Source organism: Fistularia commersonii, chromosome 19 (assembly GCF_037954325.1).
Source record: "Fistularia commersonii isolate RoL2024-O1a breed Wild chromosome 19, RoL_Fcom_v1.0, whole genome shotgun sequence".
Taxonomy (NCBI): Eukaryota; Metazoa; Chordata; class Actinopteri; order Syngnathiformes; family Fistulariidae; genus Fistularia; species Fistularia commersonii.
Genome location: NC_141302.1, coordinates 10,728,484 through 10,755,606, shown reverse-complemented (window position 1 = coordinate 10,755,606; position 27,123 = coordinate 10,728,484). Strand labels below are relative to the sequence as shown.

General features: G+C 39.1%; 1 protein-coding gene and 1 non-coding gene across 4 annotated transcripts; both read left to right on the top strand.

Annotated features, from left to right (window-relative positions):
* Positions 1-1,246: 1,246 nt before the first annotated feature.
* spag17 (sperm associated antigen 17) lies at positions 1,247-27,070 on the top strand. 3 transcript variants are annotated; one of them, XM_086166101.1, is made up of 50 exons: positions 1,247-1,363; positions 3,570-3,694; positions 4,040-4,180; positions 4,774-4,833; positions 4,952-5,080; positions 5,155-5,305; positions 6,279-6,440; positions 6,568-6,743; positions 7,665-7,814; positions 8,407-8,485; positions 9,211-9,329; positions 9,594-9,794; positions 11,075-11,179; positions 11,296-11,446; positions 11,682-11,870; positions 12,156-12,193; positions 12,287-12,388; positions 13,128-13,282; positions 13,461-13,567; positions 13,655-13,725; positions 13,854-14,096; positions 15,356-15,470; positions 16,220-16,345; positions 16,455-16,565; positions 16,716-16,858; positions 16,960-17,068; positions 17,445-17,599; positions 17,904-18,000; positions 18,155-18,309; positions 18,423-18,528; positions 18,678-19,105; positions 19,570-19,755; positions 20,266-20,396; positions 21,093-21,223; positions 21,380-21,513; positions 21,601-21,783; positions 21,970-22,083; positions 22,234-22,285; positions 22,426-22,516; positions 22,618-22,668; positions 22,747-22,840; positions 23,444-23,555; positions 24,665-24,698; positions 24,896-24,963; positions 25,326-25,462; positions 25,617-25,795; positions 25,968-26,028; positions 26,191-26,338; positions 26,674-26,838; positions 26,906-27,070. In XM_086166101.1, the coding sequence occupies exons 1-50, from the start codon at positions 1,354-1,356 to the stop codon at positions 26,932-26,934; spliced, it is 6,309 nt and encodes a 2,102-aa protein (XP_086022227.1). In that variant the 5' UTR covers positions 1,247-1,353; the 3' UTR covers positions 26,935-27,070. The 3 variants fall into 3 exon arrangements, with proteins under 3 accessions (XP_086022227.1, XP_086022226.1, XP_086022228.1); XM_086166100.1 differs by having other exon boundaries at positions 17,904-18,018; XM_086166102.1 differs by lacking the exon at positions 16,220-16,345 and having other exon boundaries at positions 17,904-18,018.
* Positions 9,842-9,912, top strand: trnag-gcc (transfer RNA glycine (anticodon GCC)). Its single transcript has one exon. It is a non-coding gene; the product is annotated as a tRNA-Gly (tRNA).
* Positions 27,071-27,123: the final 53 nt, after the last annotated feature.

Sequence of the window (27,123 nt, the reverse complement as noted above, 5' to 3'; positions counted from 1 at the left end):
TAAAGATTTTATAATCATTGGGGTCATTTGTGGAAAAATAACATAACTGAACTTCAGCGTTCTCTGTAGAACACGCATTGCTGTATTATATTTGTTTTCCAACCCTCTGTCTAAGCTGATTAGAAACAAACCAGCCTTTCTTTAACGTGGAGGACCTGGACAAGCTATGTTTAATGCTCTTTAATAATATTATATTGTTACACAACAGCAAACTCTGGTGAAAATACAGCCATACGTTAACAGAAAACTATAAATGGAAGAGTCCGGTGAAACACCACTTTAGAATGTTATTAACACAAAGAAGGTAAAAATTCCTCCGAAATTCACGGATGTCTTAATGAAATCATGAGAAAGTTAAGTGACTAGACTGCAAATTGGTTCAAAAAAACATAGCATAAAATGTTCTCACTGTTTCTCCAAATGTAAATTATTGAGTAATCAAGTAAAATATGAATGAAGACAAAAAACAGGTGGTAGAAAATGACAGTGTAGATGAATGAGGAAAAAAAAAGACAGACTATTTTGATATTATTATTATGTTTAGTTTACATGCATATCTTGCCATATGTCCCAGTCCTGCTTTTTAATTACTTTAACTTATAAATATTTTGTTGCTTCGGGAGTACAACAGACAACGATATCAGACAGCTTCTAATGGACAATCTCATTTTTAATTGTTAAATACCCAAGTACAGTTTAATCTTCAGAAAGAACATGATTTTCCTTGCCGCTCTTCAGCTATATCAGATTTTATTTACTTACACCAGACATCCTGTGTCTTTGAAACAAGGCCAAAGCTTTTTAATAAACCACTACGATTGCCTTTATGTAATTTGCCTCATGACAAACACGTGTCCGCTGGCAGCAGTGTCTTCCTGAAAAATACAGGTATTTTGAGATGTTGCTATGCTATTTGCAGCAGTGTTATTTAAGTGTTACTACAATGTGTGCGTGTGTGTGTGTGGGTGGATGTGTGCGGAGTGTGACTGACTCTGGATGTTGTATCTGGCGTCCCCTCTGTGACAAATGTACGGCTGCTGACTTCAAATCAGCATTTCCCTGTCATCACACGAGGAGGGTGGTGTGTGTGTGTGTGTGTGTGTGTGTGTGTGTGTGTGTGTGTGTGTGTGTGTGTCTTTTTCTGACCTTTTATGGGATGCGGGTAGGAGAAGGTTGAGGCCTGGATGAAAATACCCTTTGCTTTTTAAGCCAAAATATGGCTTTGTTACCAAAATATGATGCAGTGAATTTATTACATGAACTCCTGTGATGGAGCAGATGATGCCCAGGAATGAAGTCTGATCCAAACAGCATCTCAACATCTGCCGGTAGTGGCTGCAGAGTGATGAATGGATGAAAAATGGTCAGTCCTGACCCGCCTGGTAAATCTTGTTTCTCAAGTCTGATGAAATGACAGTGACACTGACGGTTTTTCAGGTGTAAAAGGTTGTTCTCGTCTTCTTTCCCCCTCCACTCTCTCTGTTTTCCCTTTACAATTTAAAAGTAATTTCCATTTAATTATCCGTCTATCTTTTTTATTTCTAGTGTTTTTCATTGTTTCTCACTTTTAGATATTTGTATCTATTTTGTGTATTTCTTACTATGATGAAATCATATTTCTTTAATGTATTCTATTTATTTGAATCTGTTGTCGGGTCACTCCCTTCATCCCCTCAACATTTGAAAAGAATTACAATCGTACTGAAAAATTTCGACAAACGTTACTTTAAGTTACTGAAAAAAATTAGGTACAAATTGGAAATATATCTCAAGATTTTTTATTTCACTTTTGTGCATTTGCTCTTGAATTTGGAGAAATATTTAATTATTCCTTTTCTGCTACTCACAAAATGTTTCTGAAAACTGTGAAATTTATGAGTTGTTTTTTTTTCAATTTATATTTGAGTTTTTTTTACAGAAAGGGCTGAGGTGATGTTGTTATTCATGTTTGAACTTCAATATTCTCATTATGTTTTTTTATTTTGTAGAATTGCATTCATGGCCACTTGTTGCACATAACAGGAGACACTTCAATCATTTTTTCAGATATTTGGTCACAATTTTTTTGCCAACAGCGTTCCAGCCTTTTCTGAATTTCCATGGAATTTATGGGAAAATGTAATCCCAAAATGTGCTTCAATGATCACCATTACTCTGAAACAGAGAAGCATTTTGAAAGGAACTGAAGTACGTGTGTGTTGTGTGTGCCGTGTGTGCATGCGTGTGTGTTTGTGTTTTCACAGTCAGGTCACTTTTTACTGCATTTGGCACAGGAGGTAAACCAGCTGCCTTCTATAATGTTACTGGCAGCTCTGTGACTCCAGGGTAGTTATCGGCCCAGGCAGAATTACTGATTGACATTGAGGCTTGAGTGTGTGTGTGTGAAGGTTAATGTTTGAATTGCAGATGGTTGCGACGTGACGGACGTGTAAAAACGAATGCATTTTACTTTCTAAATTCTGTCATTTAATTACTCCTTCGGTTAATTCTGTTGTTATTTGACGACATTATTTTGACTAAACATTTCTGCAGCCCGACTGCTCACAGAGGCTGCTGCCATCTAGCGGAGAAGTGAAGTCTGGCATCCCATTTGACAGCAGTGGTTTAAAAGTCCTGTTCAAACTCTATATTCAGCATCCCAACATTATCATAGATAGGATTGAAATGACCTGAACTGGGGTGATCGATCATATTAACACAATACATTCAAAAGCTCAATATAACTCAAGTAATATAACCCAATATAACTTAATAAAGATTCAGTACACACAGAAAAAAGAAATGAAGCCTAAAAATCAAATACAGTCCTGTGAGAGAGTTACATGAAATCCGATCAAAAGAGAAAGTAAGGCTCAAAAATTGCATAATTTTTGTCTTTATGAAAAAAAATAAGAATTGAGAACTGAAGAGGCCTCTGGGCTGATGAGTGAAACGTCTTCAAGCAAAGAAATTCAAGTCCAGTTTCCACAACAGAAAGATTTTGACAAGAATCAGCATGACCTTAATGACTGATAACCTCCATAGACAAATTGTTGAATTAATAAAGCAACAACAACAACAACAACAAGAATAATAATAATCTTTTGATTAAGATAAACTAATGGATTAATTAATGCATAAAGTGTCAATTGTTCATGGATTATGTTTTTGTTGCCGGTTTGTGAAAGTCCACTGCGCATGCGCTATATTGGGCAGCCAGTTAGAAAACTTCAAGTACAAAACTTGCTTACCAAACACACTCACTAAAAAGGCCAGAAACGCGGTAGGTCATTGTTTTTAGTGCAATTGTAACGAATTATCGAGGTAGAAGAAGCGGGTCCCTAACATGGTACAAAAACGTTGAGCTCCTGATTTCTGGTCTGTTGAGGGTCTTCGTTTCCGGTGACGTTGCCATAGCAACAACCCCCCCCTTCAAAGCGACACTGTAGTTACTAGGGGCAACACACCCGCGAAACAGCACCGGTGAAGGAGTTAACTGATTAACTGTATTTCTTTTTCCGAATTTGGGAAAACTGTAACGGTGAAGAGGAGGACACTCTTCTCATGAGTGACTGTTCCCCTTTCTCCAGGTCGCGGAGCCGAAATGGCGCCCAAGGCGTCTAAAAAAGCGGCTCCGAAGAAGCGCAGCAGCGCGAAAGGTGCGGTTGTCAACAAGAACTGGGAAACCGGTCTCATCATAGCCAAGTTTGAAGAGGTTAGACACGCCATTGATCACCTCGGTTCATTGTCTGTCACATAAACTGAAAAAAAAGAAAAAAAATCTTGCTTTTTTAAGGTTCTCATTTGAAACCAACTTACTGCAAGGCCTGTTGATATACTTGTAACCTCCTAGAGTCCAGAAAGTGGTGTATATCAGGTGAAGGTTGCGTATTCGAGCGGAAGTTACCTGTAGTGTAACACGTGTTAACACATCAAACATTATTTTGTTTTATGAATGCAATTTATTTATTGTTCTATGCTTTGCTCTATCCCTGCCTACTCCCTCCACACACACAGGTAGTGTTGTGTTTCTGTGTAACAAAGAGCATATTGTATGCAGGAGTCCTGGCAGGCCTGTGTGTGTGTGCTGGTTGGGGGATGCCCCCATGATGAGGACCTGATGGGGGTTCTGTCTCTGGCAGTGCAGCAGCCCCAGCGCAGACGCTTCACTGTGGTGAGCTGGGACAGCATGCTGGCCAAGGTATTTGTTCTGGATGCTTTCATTGATTATGCTAGTGTTTGTAGGTTTAGTTACTGTTGTCTGTTTTCGCCCACTCAGTAACAGTACAGCAACATTAATGTGAATGACATTTGTGTGCTCATCCTTTGAAAACAAACAAACAAAACTAGCACTATTTTAGTAGAATGTAACACCAATTGTTTTTCCAAAATGTTTTGTTCAACTGGCTAAGAGTGAGAGAGCCTAAGATATCACAATACGTCAAAACAAAACAAAACAAAACAAAACAAAACAGACTGGCCTGGCACGAACATGGAAACAGCGCGACCAAGAAAACAGTACAAAGAGCATGACATGACACCCACTGAAGGACTCACACAACATATAACCACCATTTTAAAATAACTGCCCAAGTCATTTTTTGATGGCAATTTTTTTATTTTTGTCTCAATGAACACCTAATCAGATATCTGGCTCAGTTTTTGTGTTTTCTGAAAAAAATAAAAAAAATAATGAATGAATCATTTGTATAGCTGTTTGTAAATGCTATCTAATAAGGAGGAAAATATAGCATTAAGATTTGTGTACATTTTTGTCCCCTTTCTTTCTTGCAGATCCATGAGCTGGGAAACTCCAAAGATAAAAAGCCGGACAACCTTCCTCTGTACTATGAGGTTAACATGTTGAATAATTACAGAAGATGGTATTAGTGTAATGTGATACAGAATGCAAGGGATCTTTGTGTCTTTTAATATCCATTTGTGTCTTTTGTCTTTGTGTGAATGTGTGTAGGTCACAGAGTTTGCTAAAGAGCTGCTTGATGATGGACAAGAGATTCCCTGTGATCTGCTGGCAAAAATTGTGAAGTTTCAGCTCCTGCAGATCAAGGCCAATGACCAGCAAAGGATTGAGGCAGCCCTGGTGAGTGTATTCTTATATTTTAGGATTTGCTGCAGCATTTAAATGTATATCACCTTGTTTTTTTTCTTTTAAAGGCTGAGGAGAAGAAGGCAACTGGTGTTCCTGCCCTCTCTGCCAAGGACAAGGGAAAAAAATCAAAGATGGCGCCCGCTGCTGTTGAAACCTCCCGAGAGAAAAAGACAAAACTCAAACGCAGAGATGAGTTGGAGCCACCCAAATTCATAGGTGAACTTCTGGTGTGTGTGTTGGCATGTATGTGTACGTAAGCTAAACATGCAAATATGTGTACATGTTTTCCACTGCCTTATAAAGGCTAATTTGAATGTCTCATGATTTCATTTTTAAGCATTGTCATTTGTATAAAAACTTAAAAGTTCTGTGAAATATCAGCCCTTCATAGCTTTTCACTGTTGCGAAATATAATGGCATATTTTATATTAACAGATAAACAGCTCACTGTTTTTAAATGGAAGAAAAGTGTTATTTAGATGTTGCAATTTGGTTGAATGAAAGTGTAATCTTAGTGTCATCACGTCTGTTCCTAACCGCTTGATCCTGATACTGATGTTCATATTGTATTGTTTTTCACTTCTGCTACCAACTAATCTAAATGCAATGGCTTTCCAAAGTCCCAATATTGAAGTCCACACGAACGTAGTTCACGCTTGCCTTTTCAAGCCAGTCTCATGTTTCATTATAAGAAATAATCTAAATTGTATTTTAATTAAATAATAGATCTGTCCAATATCTATATCTGGTGGTATTATCTTATTAAATTCAAAAAATCTGGATAAAATGTGGCTGATTCTAATATCTATTCTGGCTACAAGTCACCATGGCACAGAAACACTATGCTTGACACTAAAACATTTATTCCTCTGGCGGGTTTAGATTTTTCAATGTTTGCGTTTTAAACACAAGGTAGAAACTGTTTTAGAAAGTTATGGAACATCAAACATGTGTTTTTCCTCAAGGGAAGGGTGTTATTTCATCTTTACTAATTTGTTGTTATTTGACATGTTTTTACAGACAGAAAATCCCCAAAGTATTGTCTTCGATTTATGGCATTTTTCAACCCCCAAAGAAGAAGTCATTGTGTTTTACACAGACAGAAAAAAAATGTATTGCTTTTGCACATGCCGGTAGTAAAGTGTGTGTTTGTGTATGTATGTGTCAATGTGTGTGTTTGTGCTTGAAGATGATGAACCAGATGATGGTCCTCAGCTTTACATCCTGCTGATTGGTTTCTACCAGCCACTCTTGCTCATGGCACTTGATGCCTTGGATGTTCACGTGTCTAGTGTTATAAAACTGAATTCAATGCCGCAAGAGGAGCAAACCCCTGAGAGCGATAAGAAGAGTGAGAAATCCTTTGTACAAAACCTTCAAGATTTGTATCGATCATAAAATGTATAGATCTTAAAATTCAATCACAAGGAAAATAATGTTAGTTTTTACACAAAAATAATTTTCTCATTGTTTATCAGCCCCTGATGCTGACAGTACTGATGAGTTTGCGAGGAAGCTGGATCTGTTCTGGTCCGGTCTGAGGCCAGTTTTGGACAGCGGGCCACCGGAGTCTCCGCTCAACGACATTCTGCAGCTCGACTTCAACTTCCCAGAGGTCATCCCTCCCGTCCCAACGCTTGATTTTGAGACCGCGGTGAGTTTTTCTTGTTAAGAACCAAAATAAGAATACATTCTAAAAAACCTGGAATAATGTTGACTAATTTGACAGTCATTAAAAGATATGTAGTACATGGCAGTAAAAGAAAATTTTCCTGTTAATTCCTCAATATCAATAAAGTTGCCTTAAAGATGATGTGTTGAAGTACCGTAAATGAGCAATTTGAGCAGCTTGGTTTAGAATATTACCATTTCTGGGAGGGAAACCACTAAATATATTTTAAGTATCTTTTTTATTTTTCTCTCTTGTTCAGTTACAATAGTTCCATAATGAGCAATCAATATGTGCTATTGTTTTGATTGATAAGATAAGATAAGCTTTATTGATCCCCATAGGTGAAATTCTTTTGTCGCAGCAGCTTAACAGTTATAATCTCAAAAATAAATATGAATACAAATATAAATATAAATAGAGAGACAATTAGAAGACAGAAGATAGCAAAGACATCCAAGAATAGACAGCAGGGAGAACAGCAACAGCAAAAACATCAGGATGGACAACAGAATGGAACAGCAAGGGTGAAAAATAAACAACCAAAACTAAACTGCAATATAAATGGAGTGACAGTATCAATGACAAGAATAAAATAATTAAACAAAAATAGGCATGATGCGTGCGGGCTGGGACTAACAAGGATGAAAAAATAAATAAAAGATAGCATAGTTATGTCATGACATGTGAATGGATGAGGAAGTGAACAGTCAGAGCAGTGTGCCATCCAGACTGCTGTTATACAGATGGAGTAATCGGTTGAAAATGTGATGAAAAAATAATTGATAGTTGATGCTCAAATTACAATAAACATTTGATATTGTAATGATAATAAAAATAGTATCAATTATGAAACTTTTCAGGAAGTGTGAAATTGGATCGAATGGTGGTTTTCTGTTTGTGCAGATGGAGTTGGGAGGGCAAATCTTCCAGGGTGTTGCCCGTCTCATCTACGACACTCTGACCTGGCGCAGGCAGCATCACCACTACCTGGAAAAAATCAGCCTGCTCAATATCCCCACTGTCATTGGCCTGGATCACGTACAGCCCATCGAGGTAGACAAGTGCATGTCAGTCATCATTATTTACAGAAATCTGATCCATCAAGATAAGATGAGATGAGATAAGATAAACTTTATTGATCCCGATCGGGGAAACTCCTTTGTCACAGCAGCGTAACAGTTATAATCTCAAAAAAAAGGAAATAAATATGAATATAAATATGAGTATAAATATAAATAGAACGGCAGAAGACAGGATATATCAAGAAAAATAAAAAATCCACAAATAAATAGACAGCAGAAGGAATCAAAAGAAGTCGTTGGACACTAAAGGAAACTAGGAAATTGGTGCAAAAAGTAAAACAACTGTTAAAGTAGAGCAACATAACTGTGCAAAAAATCTGATAGATTGCATAATTTTGTTGAATAAAAGGTGTTAATTAAACCCCAGGGAATTTTCCCGAGCTGGAAACAGAAATGCTGACACCACTATTTTAACTGAATTTGTATTATTCAGATCTGATCTGAGAGAAACTATAATTTCACACATTAATAGTTAAAGCTCTCCCCTGATTGTAGCAGTGAATGCTTTTTTTTTTAACTTTTTGTCTTTAACACCTATCATCTCTCTGTATTTGATGGATTAGATCATACCTCCCCCTTCCCTTGCAACTCCATCACCCAAGAAGAAGTCGGGGCGAGTGGAGGAGAGCCCGCCTGAACTAGGTGAAAACTTTCTTTCAGCCTTCTATATATCTGATTTAGAAAATGCATCATCCCACCAAGATGCTAACCTGTAACCCCTTTAAAACACCATTTAGAGGGAATGAATAAAGCTTCTCATCATGAATAGGTATGAGTGCCAGTCACAAAATTTCTTACGTGTAGACTAAGTATGGAGTATGAATATATTGTGGACCTGAAGAGACTTGTCAATTGGCTTTAAGAATAAAAGCATGATTCCCGTTTCTTTGTACAAGAGGGAAAGGTTGTGTATTTTTAAAAGCAATATGCAGCAGCCATTCACAATGACATAGATAGTGAGCTTCCCCTGTGTGACATCAGAGCTTCCCCTTTCACAGCATGCAAAGCATGGACACACACACACACACACACACACGCACACACCAATGTAATATATTTTAATTTATACATACTTTGGCCTCTAAAGCACAAGTGTACCCCTGTGCTGAGTTTAATTAATAAAACATAAAATACAAATAAATAAAGAGTACAAGGACTATTTAGTCATGATTTCTGCTTTTTTTTTTTTTTGATTAACTGCTAATTACACCACTGGTGTTCTGGATATCATTGCAGTTGTGTGGAATAGACAATAATGAGTTTTTCCCTCCTTAGTCAGGGATTCCCTGTGTCAGTGAATCTAATGGATTGGTGGATAGAAGCATGATGGTGATTTTGAGTATTGCTATTGTTTTCTTCTGGGTCAGAGGTAAAGCAGCCTCACCTCTCTACAAACGTGGACATGCGTTTCTACAGCAACCTTCTTGACCTGGTACCTCCAGAGTCCTGCTCGGTGCACCTCATCTTGCATTGCATGCTGGAGCAGGTTTGTGCATTGTGCCCATAAAGGATTACATCCCCAGAGTTTGTCATTTTGTAATAATGACTTCACATTATTTTGAGAATAAAAAGCTTTTTAAAGGAAAATATATGAAGGGATAGCTGCTTCGGGCTTCCATGGAAAGACTATACATGTAGTGGTTAAAGGAACACGCTTTTAAATTCGTATGTATTAATTGCTCTGTCAGTCTGAAATTAGAATAATAAAACGAAAGGAACTGTGTTGTATCTTCCATTCGTTTGTGTTCAGGTGGCCTTTTCTTCAGACCCAGCCTCGTCCATTTCGTCTCTCGGCTCCGATGATCCAGATCCTCCCAGCGGCCCCAAGTTAGACCAGCAGCTTGTGGCCTATATGCTGGAGAGCTTCCTGCCTCTGTTGCACAGACAGGAGGAGAAACGCCACATGTTAAACAGCCTATTGACAGCAGTGGAGGATGACGAGGAGAGAGAGGTGGGACCCTAGGATATTGTAAAACCTTGGTTAGCTTATCGTATGTAGCATTGGTGGTTCAGTGGTAGAATTCTCGCCTGCCACGCGGGGGGCCCGGGTTCGATTCCCGGCCAATGCACACCTCCCTTTTAGGTTTCATTCAATTTATATTCATTTTCCTCTCCTTTTCTGGAGATTATCTCAATGGCTGCTGGTCTTATCAGACGTCATTCCCACGGTACGACCTCTAGTGCAGCACCTGCAGCTCCCATCGCGTCAGTCCTCTTGCCTTGCGTGCCGCAGCGTGACTAGACACGATGAAGGGAGGAAGGGAAGCAAAACGGACTCTGACAGCCACCCTGTTCTGCTGGCGATTTCACCGTATTTTATATGTTGAACACTACTTATTGTATTGTGATGGCCGTATCTGTGTTTTATAACAAATCACCAACAATTCTGAGCGTTTGAACTATGAATACTTCGAATTCTGCCCAGCAGGCGGTGCTAGAGCAAAGGCTGTTACGCTCAAGCCCTCCGGTGAGGGGGATAAAAAAACTGCCTTCTGTTATTTTTGGCGGATCTTCCCTCGTGTTTTCATGCATTTATGAGTTGCTTGGCTTTGTTTCATCAGCAGAATGGCTTTTTGGCTCAAAATCTTATAAAAAGATAATCTCTGCTCAGCTCCACACAGACCAGACATACAGGAGGTGTATCTTGGTGCCATTAGTGTCTGCCAATTTTGAGCTGATGGTGCCGCTGGACTTCTTCCAGTATCGAAGGATGGATTGTTTTATGTGTCTCTCATCTGCTCTACTGTTTCCTCAGTAACTGTCTCTCTGCTTCTAAAGAAACACCGACTCTTGATCAACACATCTGTCAACATGCAAAATCTGATGCAGGATGACAGTGTTATGATATTTAGTAGCATCTGTCGTCCCAGAGATTCCGTGAAGAACTAGTCTTATTTCCTGTTTCAATATATCACAGTTTATACCCAATAAATCTTTGGATTTCCAGTCGTCTTGCTAACCTGGGAGGAATTAATGGAAGCTCAAAGTCAAACATGTAAACAAACCATTAGCATATAGAACACCTTTGAGATGTGAATCCCTTCAAGCAAGTCCCATTCGATCAGCTTACGACTACCCCTTTAGAATTACCCCAACAATAAGTGTAGTAATAAGTGTAAACAATAGTTGAGCTATGAGGCCTTTCAATTTTGCACATTAACAATACTTTAATGGACAATAATTTAGTTTTTTTTTTGTTGTTGCTTTGTCTCTCCTTTGTTACTTTTTTAGAAGCTTTTTGATAAGTTTGTTGCAGGGGAGATGCACAGGAAGCCTGAGCAGCCTCTGATTATAAGGCACCATGACAAGATGGCCCTGCGCTTTAGGGACATAAAGGTAAAGGAGATTTTTATTTCAACAATCTGAAAGAAGACAGACCTGAATGATTCTCTTATTTATGGCATTTGTAATTTGGGTATCACTTTCTTCAACTCTGTGTGTTTCCCTCTTAGGTCATGCAGTGTTTTGATCCAGCAAAAGTGGAGTCATCCATGATCCGGCTGTCACTAGTATCGAGGCAGATTCAGACCGTCTCTCAGAAAAGGAACAACAATTCATGCTGGATGGCCATCAAGCAGCAGCTACAGCACTACACAACAGATGGTCAGTGTGGCAGCCTGGCTCAATAACAGTCCAACACATGGAAATTGAAAGAAGAAGCAAAAGCAACAAATTCCTTTTAACATAGCGCAAACACAGCTGGAGGTGTCCTGAACTTTAGAAGAATGTAAAGTAGCCCAATCCAGAGCTATTTGTGACTTATTGGCCAGTGTAGAATTTTACAAAAGCTTGTGATTCATCATTTTGAAATCACAGTTTTGACTGACACCCCCCCCAGGTGTCGTGCCTTGGCCGGAGGTGGAGCGTTTGTTCCATCAGAGTGTGTTGGAGAGTATGCCGCTGACTAGGCTGAACCAGCAGGGTGTACTAGTGAAGGTTACTGACAAAGAGCAAACGGCCGCAGTAAACCCCTGGGACGACCCGCTGGGCTTTGCCAGCAAGATGATAGAAAAATCACCACCGAAAGGTCTGATTTGTTACATTGATTCAATCATTGAAAAACATGTTTTAGGCTGTTACTTTGCTTTGTTTATTCAAATAGTCCACCATCTTTTTTTAAATGTACATTTGAAAAGCAGGGAGTATGGTAAGATGGGGCGTCAGAGGAAAAGATTCTCATTAGAATTTTTAGTATAATGAGTTCTTTCCATTTGTATCCAGACATTTGCATAATAATAAACTGTGCATTACACTCATGGTTCAATGACAAGTTTCTATCAAATGATTTTCATTTTATTTTTTCAATCTCTAGATCTGTCCAGTGTAGCTGAAGACTCCTGCATCACAGAGGTATTGTTCATCTCCTTCATTCGCTTGTTTTTTCATCACACATCTACTGTAATCTATTACTGCTATCTATTCAATCTGATTTTTTCCCAACAGATCAGTGATGAGCTGGACTTGTCTGATATTCAGAGTTGCAGGCGGAGATCTCTGTATGACTGGCATTACACTGAACACCACAATGCCGCCATCTTCCCACAGGTGAGCTCTAGTATTGTAAATGTCAGTTGTTTTTTAGGACAGCATCTGAGAGACCATTCATCATCAGTCGGGTTTCAGCCTCTCTGATTTATAATCTAAATTTATAATCCACAATATTATCAGACTATTTGAAGACTGAATCTGGGTGCATTTCATTTGGTTGCCTGTCAGTGGCAGCATATCCCCAACTAAAGAAATTCTTTTGTTCATAATGCCACTTTGAATTTGTGTAGAGCTTCAAAGTTCTTGGGGGGGGGGAATCCAGAGGACGACAATGAATGTGTTCTGACTCATTTTGCACACATTTAAATGACCATTAGAAAGCTGTCAATCTTGGCCTTGGACTAAAGCATATTTTTTATTACTGTTAACTAAGAGACTGGAAGTGGCACAATTTACTTACTGACTTCAAAAACAAGCTTTGAGAATAAAACCAATTTTTGGGGTGAAATATGCTGCTTGTTCTTATGATAATAAATATATTTATTTTGCCTGTCCTGTAGACAGAGACTTGATGAGGTTAGGGGTTTTCAATTAACCTACTGCATGTTTTTGGACATGCATTTTTTATCTTTCAAAATTCTAACCATGCCATGAAAGTTTATTTCAGCCATATAATAATATATCAGTCTGGTAAATTATGTTTTGTCATGACCAGGAAACTGTTTCCTGGTTTTGCCAATGTTTATATTTATGCCATTCATTTCTGACATAAAAGTGTGATTTTCAACTTTCATAGGTCCTCCAGTTGGCCTCAGAGGAATATTGCTGCATGGATACTTTTAGAGGAACTCATAATAACACGCTGTACATTTTTTGCCACCACCCCATGACTCCGGATCATCAATGTAGGGAGGTTTGGGATGTAAATCTCCACACTGATGTCCAATTCAGGTCAGAGGGGCATGAATCAGTATTTCATTGTGGAAAAATAGAAAATAAAAACTTTCCATAATTGCATACTTTGATAGGAATTTTCTCACTGCCACAAAAAAGCAATTCATTTGTTTGCCTGATTTATCTGAACTGATGTGGTGTGATACTTGGACTAAAAAGCACATCTTCTCAACAGGAAGTATGTGGAGCATGTGGCAGCCAGCATTTCAGACTGGACAAAAGACGAGGAGAATAAGGAAGGAGAGATTCTTCCCACAAATCTCAGCGTCGAGTCTCTAATCGGTAATGTGTCTCATCAATATGCTGGATGAACAAAGAGTTATATTTACTACTGTGTAAATAAAATGCTTGTCTTGTGGCCTCAACTAGATGAAAAGGCTCCAGAGTCAGCAGAGGAAGAATATGCCCCGATGCCAGTTATCAGAAAGGAGTCCCTTAAAGTCAGTACAATTTATGCAGTATTGCTTTGACCATATTTCAGTCAGTGTTATGAATGCTACTTTCACATCCTCCAGACTAATTTTTACTGTTCACTCTCAGTAGACTTATCATTAACATAATTTTCCAGGCCTGGAGGCTGGAGCAGGGAAGACCAAAGGATGAGGACACATCCAAGAAACCCAAGAAGGAGAATGCATCGAAATCCAAGCCGCAGAAAGACAAGGGGGAAGCAAAAACAAATGATGCCAAGAAGAATAATAAATCTGGGCCAGGTGGGAAGAAGTGTGTGGAGGGAACGGACAACTCTGGCAAGTCGCCCGCTGAGTCTGTTACTATGGCAGCAGAGGAAAACAACGAGGAAGCCTCTCCCGTGAGAATACACTTATGCACCACAGAGAGTAGATTTGCCTTATCTGATACTTTTCCAGTGCCTGCACATCGTTCTAGCTATGTTAACAATGTGATAAGATGTGTCTAATTCAGGCCAAGCAGGGAGCAAAAATTCAAGGGTATTGATTAGATTAGTTATTATGACTCAAAGAAGCCTGCTATTGAATGCTCGAGTTCCCTATTTGTTTTCTAGAACTGGTTTAAGCGTCCTTTCTCCTTCCCAATTCTATATAATAAGAATTGCACTTAGATAATTTGCAAGCCTGTGCATTTTCTAACAATAAATCCAAAGTCTTCTGGACTAAATTTGTGTATAACATTCCTCTGCAAATGTTAATACCTTGAAGCTCCTCCAGGCAAATAACAGCCTAAAAAAATGAAGTGTCCCAGAAGAAAGTCAGAAAAGTGCTGGGTGTGAACCTGCTACAGCTTTTTTATTCAGGAATAGAGAATACAAATGCAAGTCATGCATTAAGGGGCCTGACCGCCATAGTAGGAAGTATGTTGGCAATATTAAACTGTAAAAGGAAAACTGTTGTCTAGTTTTTTCCCCCCTTAAGGATAGTTTTTCCAACCCGCAAATGTTATTGTAAGATGGAAACAGCCGTCCAGACATGAGGTTAGGCCAACTTTGCAGTCTCTGTGGAGAAAGAGGTCACAGATGTCAGTTCAGTCCTGGGGGGAAAGAACTGGCCTCCTGTTAAATTGCACACATACACAGAGCTCTGAAGACAGTTGAGATGTAATACTGTATCCTTTGTTAAGGAGATGTCAACATTTTCTTGCGGCCATTATATTCAGGCTGTCTGAAATTAATAAAAAGAAAAAAATGAAAACCTTTCACTGACTGATGACATCAGAATTGTTTATACTAGTAGCTTAAAACAGATGTATCTTAGTGTTTCTGACTTTAATCTCTTATTTCAGTGAATATTGCACTTTCTTGTTTCAAGGTCTGAGTGACATGAGATACAGCATTAGACAGCAAATCGTGCATCACAGTTTTTGAGATCAAAATACGTCCAGAATATATGATAGTTGAACCGTACCTGAAATATATTTGTATGCTGCTAGACTCAAGAGCAGTGCCTCTCAATCAAACAAGAATAATGCATCATTGTCTGTGTGTGTGTGTGTGTGTGTGTGTGTGTGTGTGTGTGTGTGTGTGTGTGTGTGTGTGTGTGTGTGTGTGTGTGTGTGTGTGTGTGTGTGTGTGTGTGTGTGTGTGTGTTTGTATAGGGCTTCATTGGCTATGGCATGGATGGGAAGTTGATCCATGTTTCGGGGCAAACCCAGAACCTTTTCCCATCCGATGGAGGTCACATAGCTGTGGAGAACATCAGCTTCGTTGAAGGTACTGTGATGGAACAAGAGTTACGGCATGGAATTAATCAAATTGCAGCTTGTTTTAAAACCATGATTAAATGTTTTTATCAAAACAAAGATGTTTTCGAAAACACTATTTGTTTGTTTGTTTTCGTTTATCCTTTGTTACCTCTTTGAGACCTCTTCCTTGGCCTTCCTTCCTCTGAGCTGGATATCCAGTGTGTGGCTTTAGAAGAGATAATCCCTAGACCTTCTCTTCTACTCATATCATACAGTCTCATCATGGATATGGAATTAGTAATATAACAGTCTGTTCTGTGAAATAAAAACTACCTAAAAACCAGCAAAGAAATACCACAAAGAGAAAAAATCTCCAAGATGTATGCTAATTTTACAACAACTCAGCTGAAAATCTCAAAATAACAACATGAAGAGAGATTGCCTTGTAGCTGATAACCAATGACTTTATATATATTACATCAGTGTTGATCTGAATCCTTTTATAAGCATTTAAAGGTGTTATTGTGCCTGTTTATACAAATGCCTTGTCCCTAAGCGAAAAGATGAACTTCAAACTGAGCCTGTAAGGCTCTCAGAGAAGTCATTGCCAAAATCTGAGGCTGAACAGCACAAAAATTGCCATTTATACTAAGAGCCAGGTGAAACACAGTCTGTTTTGTTGACCCTGATGATGATGATGGGTGATGTTTTGGGTAGTTTTCTAAAGGCAATGACTAAAAAAAAAAATCTTCATAAATTGTGGCGTTGTCCCTACAGGATCCACCATGTTAAAAGTGGCTGTGAAGAAGGATGGCCATAATTTCTATACACACATTGACCACACCATTTCAGATAAAACACCCTCCCACCACCAAAACAGTGACAAACACGAGGATTATGAGGGTAAAGAGCACTGCAAGCCTGGAATGGGCACATGGATGTAATTTAAAAGTAAAAAGAGGGGGAAGCCAATGATAATGATTGTTTTGTTTGTGTCATTTATGCATTCCAGTTGTAGAGCCTGTGGAGAAGACCAGAGTCAAAAGGTGCTCTCTCTCCGCTGTGCTAGAAAATGGGATTCACCTCTCATACAGTGTCTATGGCTCTTCAGAAAAAAACAAAGGTAAACAAACTGGTTTTCTTTTTCTGACATGAATTCAATTTGCTTTGCTATTTGATTTATTTTATCTTGGTTTGGATAAAAAATTAAACTAATAAAAAGCTGGGCATCAGAGGAACTGTTAACAGTATTTCTTGTCTACTTCTTTTCTAGCAAATTGCCAAGAAACCAAATTAAAGGTTGAAGAGTCTTCCATTCCTGCCATTTCTGATGAAAGGCAGCTCACAAAGGAAGCAGAACAGGTTTCATCCCCCCCTAACACACCAGTCAGCCAGTCCATAGCTGCAGAGATTCAGGTTTCCAATAACATTAATCGACAATAAGAAATATGAGCCAAAAGGCTTTGCATTGATAGACGTAGTGAAAATGAAATGTTCTTGTATGTTATTGTGTACAGTCCACTGTGTGTGAAAGCCAGCCAGCACTGAATTCAAGTTGTTTCAATAGTCTGAACCTGTCTGTTCCAAATGGTCTACTACTGCAGTTTCTGCGTGAGGATACACAAGGTCAGTGCAGCATGGAGGCGGGGGTTGCGGTGGTGGTGTGTGTGTGGAGGGGGTGGGGTATACACATCCACACACTCTCAGAGACAGGTGTATATCATGAAAAACATCGTAATAAGAGATGTGTGCCTGAAATAGCTGCAGTCATTAACTTGCATACCTGGAATGGCTCTGAAGCATTGGGGAGCACACTCATAAACTGTCACACCAGCTCAGTCATAAGTGTGTCTGCCACACATAGATTTATGACTCTGCAGGAGGAAGTCTGCATGCTCTCCTCAAATCTGATCATACATGCCGAGATGAGAATTCCATCACTGGACACCAATGTTTCTTTGCAAGCAATTTAATTTCATTGATCTGTCTTTTTTATAAATAGGAGTGTCCTCAGAGGAGCAGGGTATGTTGGTGAGACAGAGCTTCCCTCTGAATGTTAAGGGCCAACTTCCAGACCCCGTCCTCTCAAAAGAAGTCTCCCGCATCATAACCAGCCAGGGAGCTGTGATCCGATCCTTGAGAGATGGTTCCACAGAGGTAAACAACCCGGACACATGTTCATATATGAAACAATACATGTCCACACGTTTTAACAAAAGAGTTACTGAGTCTTATTGCAAAGTGGAGTAGCTCTGCTCATTTTGTGTTAAATGTCAGATTTCACATTATCGGGCTGGGTTTTCATTATATTAAAAAAAGAGGAGCTGGTGATATGTCAAAACACTACATGCACTGTCCTCCATAGTTTTCATACATACAACAGAGATATTATTACTCCTGCTCCAAATCTTCGCATGCCTGGCACAAGCTGCAAATCTGAAGCTGCGCGTTTGTTTTGCAGGTGCTGTTTGCCGACGGATCAGTCAGTTTTAGCTCAGATTCTGGTCCAGTGTGGGTGCCTGACTTTGAACAAGAAGAGAAAGCCACCTCTCAAGAAAGTGAGGACAGCGACAAAGGTTAAATCACAACTTTTTGTTTGACTCCAGTATTTCCTTCATTGTTTAATGAGCTTCATGGCCCTCTTTGGTGGAAAACTAGGAGTCTAGTGTCCTACTGTCCTTGCTGCTGTCTTCATTTATTAATTATCAACAGACCAAAGTACAGAGGCAGAGGCTATTCCTGAGTGTGGCTTTTGGTTAACTACGACTACCTCTGGTGCTCGCATCAGCACTGTAGGCAGCTCACACCGACACATCCCAGCCACCTCTCTACTGCACTTTAAGGCTACAGACCCCATCACTCATGAGGTAAAAGTGGTTTTCCTGCCCTCATATCCTTGTTTTTCTCAACACAATTTCATCAACAGCGATGGTTTCTTTCTCTGTTCAGTTTCAGATTTTTATTTTTTTTGTTGAATTAGGTGATGCAGACACGGGAAGATCTGGTAGTCTCCGTCCAGTACCCTGATGGATCTCTAAGTGTCGAACATGCAGAAGGAACCAGGATAACTAGACTGTTCCGTGAGAGTAAGCCAAACATGCTGCACTTACCACTTTATATACATGTCCCACAAATTTAAGACTGACATGTACACACAGTTATTTTTCTGTCCTGACATTTCAAATCCAAAGCACAGTGTATCTTACTTCAGTCCTTGTGTTTTTCTCCTTTACAGGGAAGGAGCTTGAAAGCATTACCCTTCCATCACCCTTTGAATGTGCATGTGGCCTCTCAGAGTGTCAGTGTGCCAACCTGAAGGAGTTTTATGATAAAGGAGAGGATCTGAACACTCCAAGGAATACATTTGACATGGATGAAGATGGGCATGCTAGTCCAGGCATGTGTGAGGAGAACATGTTCACTGAAAGAGAGACAGATGAAAGTTGTGTAAATACTGGTGAGGACAGTCAGTTTACTGAAGAGACTGATGCTGAGAAGGATGGTGAGAAGAGTGCATGTGGGAGTGTGCCAACCAAAGAGCAGGTGGTGTTGGTGGAGAAGGAGGGCTTTGCCACTGTGGTGATGTACCCAGAGCGACACATGGCTCATGTCTTTTTGGCAGATGGAACTGTCATCACAGGGAATAACAAAGGCGCCTATCAGGTGATGGGTCAATGGCGACTATCCAATACCTATTGTTTGTATGTTTATTCTAATGGTTTAAACACCTATTTCGACTTGATGCTATAGTTCTAATGGCATTGTTTTTATCATTATAGTGATGTTTTTTTCATAATTTGATTCTGATTATTAGTTTTACTATTATTTTGAACTACATTGCCTATGATGTAAAATCAAATGAAATTCTAGACGTACCGGTAATTAAATTGCTTGTTGAATGTGAATGTTGATAGAAATATCTTGGTGGTTGAAAATTTTCCAGTACAACCACAAACACATAGCAGCCTCTTATTTGATGAATGGCTGTTCTGTTTCAAACATCTAGCCATGAAAAATATTTTTTACACAGTTAGGAAAAAACAATAAAGACTTAGCAGGTAAATCTGATCATGTGAACAGATACTAATTCACATTTTCTGACACTTATGTGTATTTGTTTGTGTTAGGTGTTCCCATCGAGTGTAGGACTCCTTCAGATCCACAGTGACGGAAAGTGTGTGTACTCAACTGACTGTCTTGTTACCCCTAGCCCTCCAGAGGGCACCCCCACCAACCAACCTGGAAGTTATACCATGAGCCACACAGACCCTCTGGCCTGTGACTTTACAGACCCTGATGGAAACCACTTCCAGGTCAGCTTCCATGAATATAGGAGGAGGGTCAGTGTTCCACAACACTGGGGAACAGAGAAAATTTATGGAGGATGAAGAATATATGTTCCTCATTCTCAAAAGGTGATGCTGAAGCAAGGCTAATAGAGAACTAGCGTAGGAATAACCGTGAAGACACAACAGACATTTTTACAGTTCTGCTAGTATGACAAATGATTCATTGGGAACCTGATGTCAAGACTCCATTTACTTCAGCAAATGAGATTGCAATGCCTCTCCCTATGATCATCAGTACTGTCATAATGACTGATGCTCTTATAATCCCTGGTCACCTCCAAGGGTGATGGTTTATGTGTTTCTATTTTAAAAATTAAAGCACTAATTCAAAGCTGCAAGGATGTATAGTGCAGTTATAATTTATGCCCCCCGACACCATAAAAAAAAATTTAGGTGATGAATAAACTGTGTTGTAAACTCAATGAAAAGTCAATCTGTCAAAAGTTGTGGATTTGATGCTTTTTTGTGTTGTAGGTTTTTGAAGATGGCCGTACATCAGTCCTGAGTGCCAGTCCAGCTCCAAGCACAAAAATTAATGAGGAAGAGGAGGAGAGGAAAAGAGAAATGACCCGGCTTCATGTGAAGCCCAAAGAACATTGGCCCAGGTGAGCTTCCATACCTGTCTGAGAATAAGCTCTAATACTGAATTTACAAATTCACATTTGCGACTTTTAACAAGTAAATGATTTCTAAACAATCTTAGTGATTTGACAAGGATGTTTAGTCATCAGTTTTCAGTACCCGAATACATTGTTTTCAGGAAAATAAAATTTAAGTGTGCACTGTTTAAAAGGAAAGACCCGTTCCCTCCTCTCTACATCAGCCATTAAAAGATACGCATTTCAATACATAAAAACTATACATTAGTTTGATTTGTATTATTGAATGCAAAATTCAGACAATCTACAGAGTAGAAACAGCGTACAATTCAGCTGCCAAAACAAAACATAAAGCCATCCAAGGAGATCAATTGTTAATTTCAAGGTTTCTTGCACATAGACTGATTACTGCTTACCTGGCACTGTTTAATGCAAGAGATATTTCTGGAAATGTTTTAGTTATCAACATTTTGTGACATTTTACCCACGTTAATATCAACAACAGCATTACTGTAGCCCTACAATGGCGAACATGGCCAGAATCTTGAAAGTAAATTACTCAAATGAAACTAAAGACGTTTCAGTCATAAATGGATCTGTTTATCATTTTTGTATTAGTTTTTGAAAACCTAGAAAACATTAGCATTAGACTTTATGAATTGCTATGCAACGGGAAGTTCATCATCACAACTTTCATTGCAGGCTGTTTGTGGTACACGAGGATGGTTCTGGCACTGAATTACTCAGCTCTCATATTGTGGAGGATCTTCTCAGCAAGGCACTGGCTGACCCCACCATCTCCCTGCTGAAAGAACCACTGCAAGATACACAAGGTAGACTTCATAAAGTACAATTTGACAATTCTTGATTCCTGACAATTGATTGTAAATAAACGATTCTGTCAGATTGTATTCAAAACAACTTTATCAGCTATTTGGAGCAGACTAAATGAATTGAGTGCATTATTTTATACTCTGTTATTCTTGCAGGTGACTTTGGCATCACCATCCTAAAGCCCGGCCACTACAATGTGTGGTCATCCTGGTTGCTGGAGAAACAGAACCCAGACATCACTCCTCCCAACCTCAAAAACCGGAGCTGGCATGACTTCCCTCGAGTAGAGGTACAGATAAAACCACTGCACACTGATGAATACCACACACATTTAATAAACCCTCCCTCTTCCTGGTGTGTTTTCTCTCCGACCCAGAAAAAGACCACCGGGCCTCCCTTTGGTACAATCATGGGACGAGGTCTGACTCTAATAGAAAGGTCTGAGGGTTTTGTTGCACCACCTGTCAGGAGCTGCCCAAAGGTCCTAGAGATGAGGGAACTGTACCAGCACCGGCCCTTTAATGCATCACTCAGGAATACTATAGACATACGGCTGAAGGTACAACAAAATAATGTCAATCAATTCCTTTCCTTTGCATCAAATATTTTGGTGCAATTTGAACAATTCTATTTGAATAGCTTATCAAAACCAACTTCATAAAAGTAATTTGAAAGAATCATTTATTTGTTTGAAAGGTGGATATTTTTTGTTTCTTCTCTGACAACATTATGGTTTTGACCATAGGAATATATAAAAAGTCTGATGGAAAAGGAACAAGGGTCAAAAGACAGTGAGGTTAAAGATCCTCGCTCTGAGGAAGAGAGTGTTCATGCCAATAATTTACTCAATATGGTTCTGGTTTGTACACAGACACGCACACACACACATAAAATGAAAGCAAATAAATTAAATAATAAACATTTCTACTTGGTAAGCCTTGATAGTAAAACAAGCATGTATGTGTATTGATTAAAAGCTATTTATTTATTTATTTTTATTTTTTTTCAGAGCTTTGCCAAGGAAGATGATGCACAGCACACCTTTGGCAAGCGGACTCCATGTAGGTGACATTTGTTATTCTATTAATTTAATGATCATATTTTGCCCAATTCCTCAGTGCTCTGGTAATTTGTTATTCTGGTGTTGCGTGTTGTCAAAGCATCGTTTTGAAAAATGAAATTATCCTCTGTGTATCTGCAGCTGACCTAGCGAGTCTGTACAAACAAGGACTGATAGACTCAATGGAGCTTTCAGATGTTTCGGAGGAAACTGATATAGCAGCCTCAGACAGGTTTTCAAAGTTTAAGTAGCACTTATGAAAATACTGTAAAGGCCCGTATAAATCAGCTCCATGATTATTTTCAAATTGTACTATTACTATACCCCATCCAGTTTTGCTTATGCAAAGGACACCAAATGGCCTGAGCGACATACACAAAACAGGTAAACCTTTTTCCTCAAAAAGACACAGTGGGGATATATGATATTTCAGAATCATTGTCTATGAATGCATGTGATTAGAGAGGAGATGGAGGAGGATAAAAAGAGAAGAGAAGCCTATCGGAGGAGGATTGTTGTTCCTTATTTCCATGAAGAAAATATTCCACTATTCCAGGTACTGACTGAGTTTCTCAATAGAACACAATAATATAGTACAGTTCTGAGTCCCAAAAAATAATGTAAAGTTATAATTCATTTAGAAAAAAAAACAAAGCAGTGCCTGTGTAATATAGATAGACCAACATGAAAACCACCAATCAATATTTTATTATTGAATTAAATCTTGAACTGACCCCAACAACAGCTGAAGACCAACATTGTTTTATACCTTCATATAATGTAATGCCATTATGACACCTTTATTGTGTTAAACTGACTGCTCTCTTACATCGAATTAATGACACCTATGATTTTTTTCTTTTACTTTTTATCTTTATCATGTGTGGAAATGAACTTAACTCTATACACAAATGCAATTTGATTGCAACAACTTAGGTACAAGATGTATAAAAACATACCCAAAGTAAAATAAATATATATACCTATATCTGAGTAATCACTAGCTTAAGAAAAACAATTGCAGTATTGCTTTTCATAAGATTTGCTCATTATATATGCTCATAATTCACAGCTACCAAATATTAATTGACTTGTTTCCGTAACCTGTGGCTGCTACTGCTTTATTTTTCATTTTAATCGGATGCAATTCCCTTGCCAGGATTTGCTCCTTTGTAAAACAACAGAGAAGGAGAGGCTGCCCACAGATGTTCCTCCATTTCAAGAGTCAGAGAGTCCGAAGGCCTCACTGAGAGACACACCACAACAGACCAGTAAATAAAACAACTTTTACTATTTACTATGAGCTTAGAAGATGGCCCTTGTTTTAATTTGTTTCTAGTGGGAGTTTGCGCAAGCAGAGGAATTGAATTTTATTGTTTGATTCATCTCTTTTTAAAGGAGCAGAGTACCGCATCAAGTGACATCCATTGGCATGTGTTAAACTATGTCACCTCATCCCCCCTATATTCACATATAATCATATCGTTGTCAAAATTCAGTTTCTTGATTTAGTTAAGACAGAAACATGGAAATATTGTCCACTTGTATATATTTGATAGAAATAAAGTGCTGTATTATAGAATCAAGAATAGCAGCAACAGATTTACAGTGTTTCCAGTCACCAGCCCTCTTTCCCCTAATTAACTGTGGCTGGCAAAAATAATGCTTCTGTTATGTGTTAAAATCTCAAACTACCATGGTGTCCCATACCACAGCATTGACTCTGACTGCTGTCCATGGGAACCACGTCTGAACATTTGCTGCTGAGACCGTGCTGTGACTCAATATCAATCCAGGGTTGAAAATGATAACGATTTTTACTATGTCTGCAAGGTCACAGATAGACAGCCTTTAAAATACTTGTTTTCTATCCCCAGTTCTGGTCAGGCTGTGGTTTAAATTTGCTTTTCAATCTCTCTGTTGTCGTCCTCTTGCCATCTGCCCTCATCACCCTGCTCTTGATCTGCATTGTCTGTGTGACATTGCAAATTCTGCAGTGATGTGTCTCTGTCTGTTGTTGTGGTTGCTCTGCCAGTGAGCTGGCCCGCTTCACTGATCAAGTTGATTGTATTGGGAGACAGTGAGACCATACAGTGGCTGCTCAAATGTGTTCAGCACCAAACCCAACACCACTAGATCGACAATATAGAACGCCCACTTCTCACGAAAATAAAAAATTGTTATTCTCAGATTTTTTTACTTCATGTATGTGCTTTGGGTACGAACAAGGGAAATATGTGTCAAATTCTACTCCAAAGAATCACTGAAATGCCTATATACTTCTACTTTGAAAAAAATCACACACACTTACATGTATTATATTTATCTATATAATAAGAAGTGATTTATAATACAAATTGCTTTCATTTTCTTATTGTAGCTCCCTGGCCACCAAATCCATCTCAATCTTCAAGGTAATGTATTCATAAAAAATAATGCACATGAATATGCTCTGCATTAATATATGATTCTTATTGTTAGTTACCAGCAGGGAATACAATTTATCTGTGATGATCCGTTGTTTTTTTACACAGTCATCAGCCTGTAGACCTTCCATTTATTAGTCATTTGCATTATGATTATATTTTCTTTTCTCTGTGATTTATCTTAGTCATGCTGCAGGTGAAATTGGTGGAATAAGTCAAAGGAGCCCCATCCCACAACCCCCGCAGACCACTGGTTTGTTCCTGCAGTTCCTCTGTTTATACTGGACTAATGCCAGTCACTTGCCTGTCGAGTCTGTTTCATTTAAAAAATGCACTAAAACAAGAGAAATGTCCCAACCCCAAATATCCCATCAAAAAATTAATGTGTTACAATTTTTCACTATTGAAACATCTTTACTATCACTATAGATTTTATGTACATAGTGCCTCTTATTATATTACATTTACCTGCACTGAATTTACATTGCATTACTCACAGTAATTTATTGAGATTTCCCACATTGCACAGTGCATGGGTTGTAATTACTGTGTGTGTGTGTGTGTGTGTGTGTGTGTACATGTGCGTGTATGTGTACGTGTACGTGTCCATGCCAGGTGAAGGCAGTCTGAAGGGCTCTTCCAGCCGATGCAGGTCCACACAGGTAGATGTGACTGGAAAGCCAAGACGAACTAAAATCCGACTTCCCTCCTGCATCCTCAGCGCTAAACCTTCCAGCCTGCCGAATCAAAAAGTACATACAATGCTAAAGCTTTGAGTGTTACAGCTTGACCTAGAAGTTTTATATATTTCTTATTGATAATGAAGACCTAGTATGAATGTAACAGTTCATGATGTGATAACCGCCCAGCAAAGGAAACAACTTTTATATATATGCACAATTCCAGTTCCTGTCCGTGGAGGAGCCTGTGAGGAGGAGGTGTCGGACTATTTCTCTGACCGACCCGAAACTTGTAGTGAGGGGCTTCCAGCTCTTTCCAACAAGTGTTGACTTTGGGACACTGCGGGAGGGCACCTCCACTGCAGTCACTGTGTTGATGAAGAATGTGGGTGTGGACACATGCAGGTGAATGTATTCAAACATAATGAAAAACAAGACAGATTCAGCCCCACAATTGTGGCTATATAACTGGAAAAAATCAAAGGTTTTATGGTGTTAGAACATTTCTGTACAAGCTTTTTAATACTTGTTTCAAGCTATATCAATTATATTTGTTTATTCTTTTTTTCTCTTTTAGGTTCCAAGTGAAACAACCCCCTCCTGCGACAGGCCTCCGAGTCATCTATAAAACAGGACCGGTAGGTTTCCATTTGGATGTTTTGTGTGTTAAAAACCCCTTTCAGTGAGTTCCGATTTCTTATATTTTACTGCTATTGCATGCATTGACATCAAATTTCTTGACTGTCATATGCCGTATGGCAGTGCTTTTATCGCTAAAAGTCCTTATCTGTCTTGTGCAGGTGGCTGCAGGTTTGCAGGTGGAACTGCAGATTCAGCTGTTTGTCATTTGTCCTTTCCAAGGCAAAGATGCAGAACTGAAGAGGTTCATCTCCCAGGAAATTATCATCCACACAGAGACTGACATTCTCTATCTGCCCGTCACTGCTAATATCCTTTAAACACCTCAAGGATTGCATCACTTTGACTGAACCTCAGGCTTTTCATCCTTCAGTAGACGTAGCTTTATAATTGTTGGATTTCTTTGCACAAACCACATCTTATCACACGTTTAGTTGCAATTAACAAACAGTATGTCAACATTCTGACAGACTGTTTCTATGAATATCATCATCTCTGACATCCATTATTAATAAACACAATTCCACTTCTCCAGCTAAAGACCGTGTTGGTTCTTAACATGATGAAAGAATCATCAAATTGTAAGCCATAGTTTAATTTTATGGTGAAAACATTCATTCGCATTTCTTCTTAAATCTCTCTACCCATCCTCTCCGAGAGGCTGTATAACGACTGGTTGAAGAATCAGAGCGGTGCACGAAAAAAGACTCGTTCCAGGCTCCTCCAGGTGACCCCCAGCCCTCCAGGAGGACAGGGGGGAGCCATCACGCAACACAACACCTTCCTGAAGACTACTACGCTGACCACAGGTTAGATAGTCAGAATAAGTCTTGGCGGGGGGAGTCATTTCACTGACCACCTGTTTTGTTGTTTCAGGAGCCCAGGATCTGACCAGCATCCTGTGAGGAAGATGACCCAACCACTCAGCCCTCCTCATGGCTTTATTAAAGTACTCAAACAATATTACAAATATTAGAGGGATTTCTAGGTCATTTCCTGCCGACGTTGTTGAGTTCTAGATCATTCTCGTTTAGTAAAATATAATTTGCTCACTTATTGCAGGAATCCTCTGTCTGAATGATTTGATCGGTCGC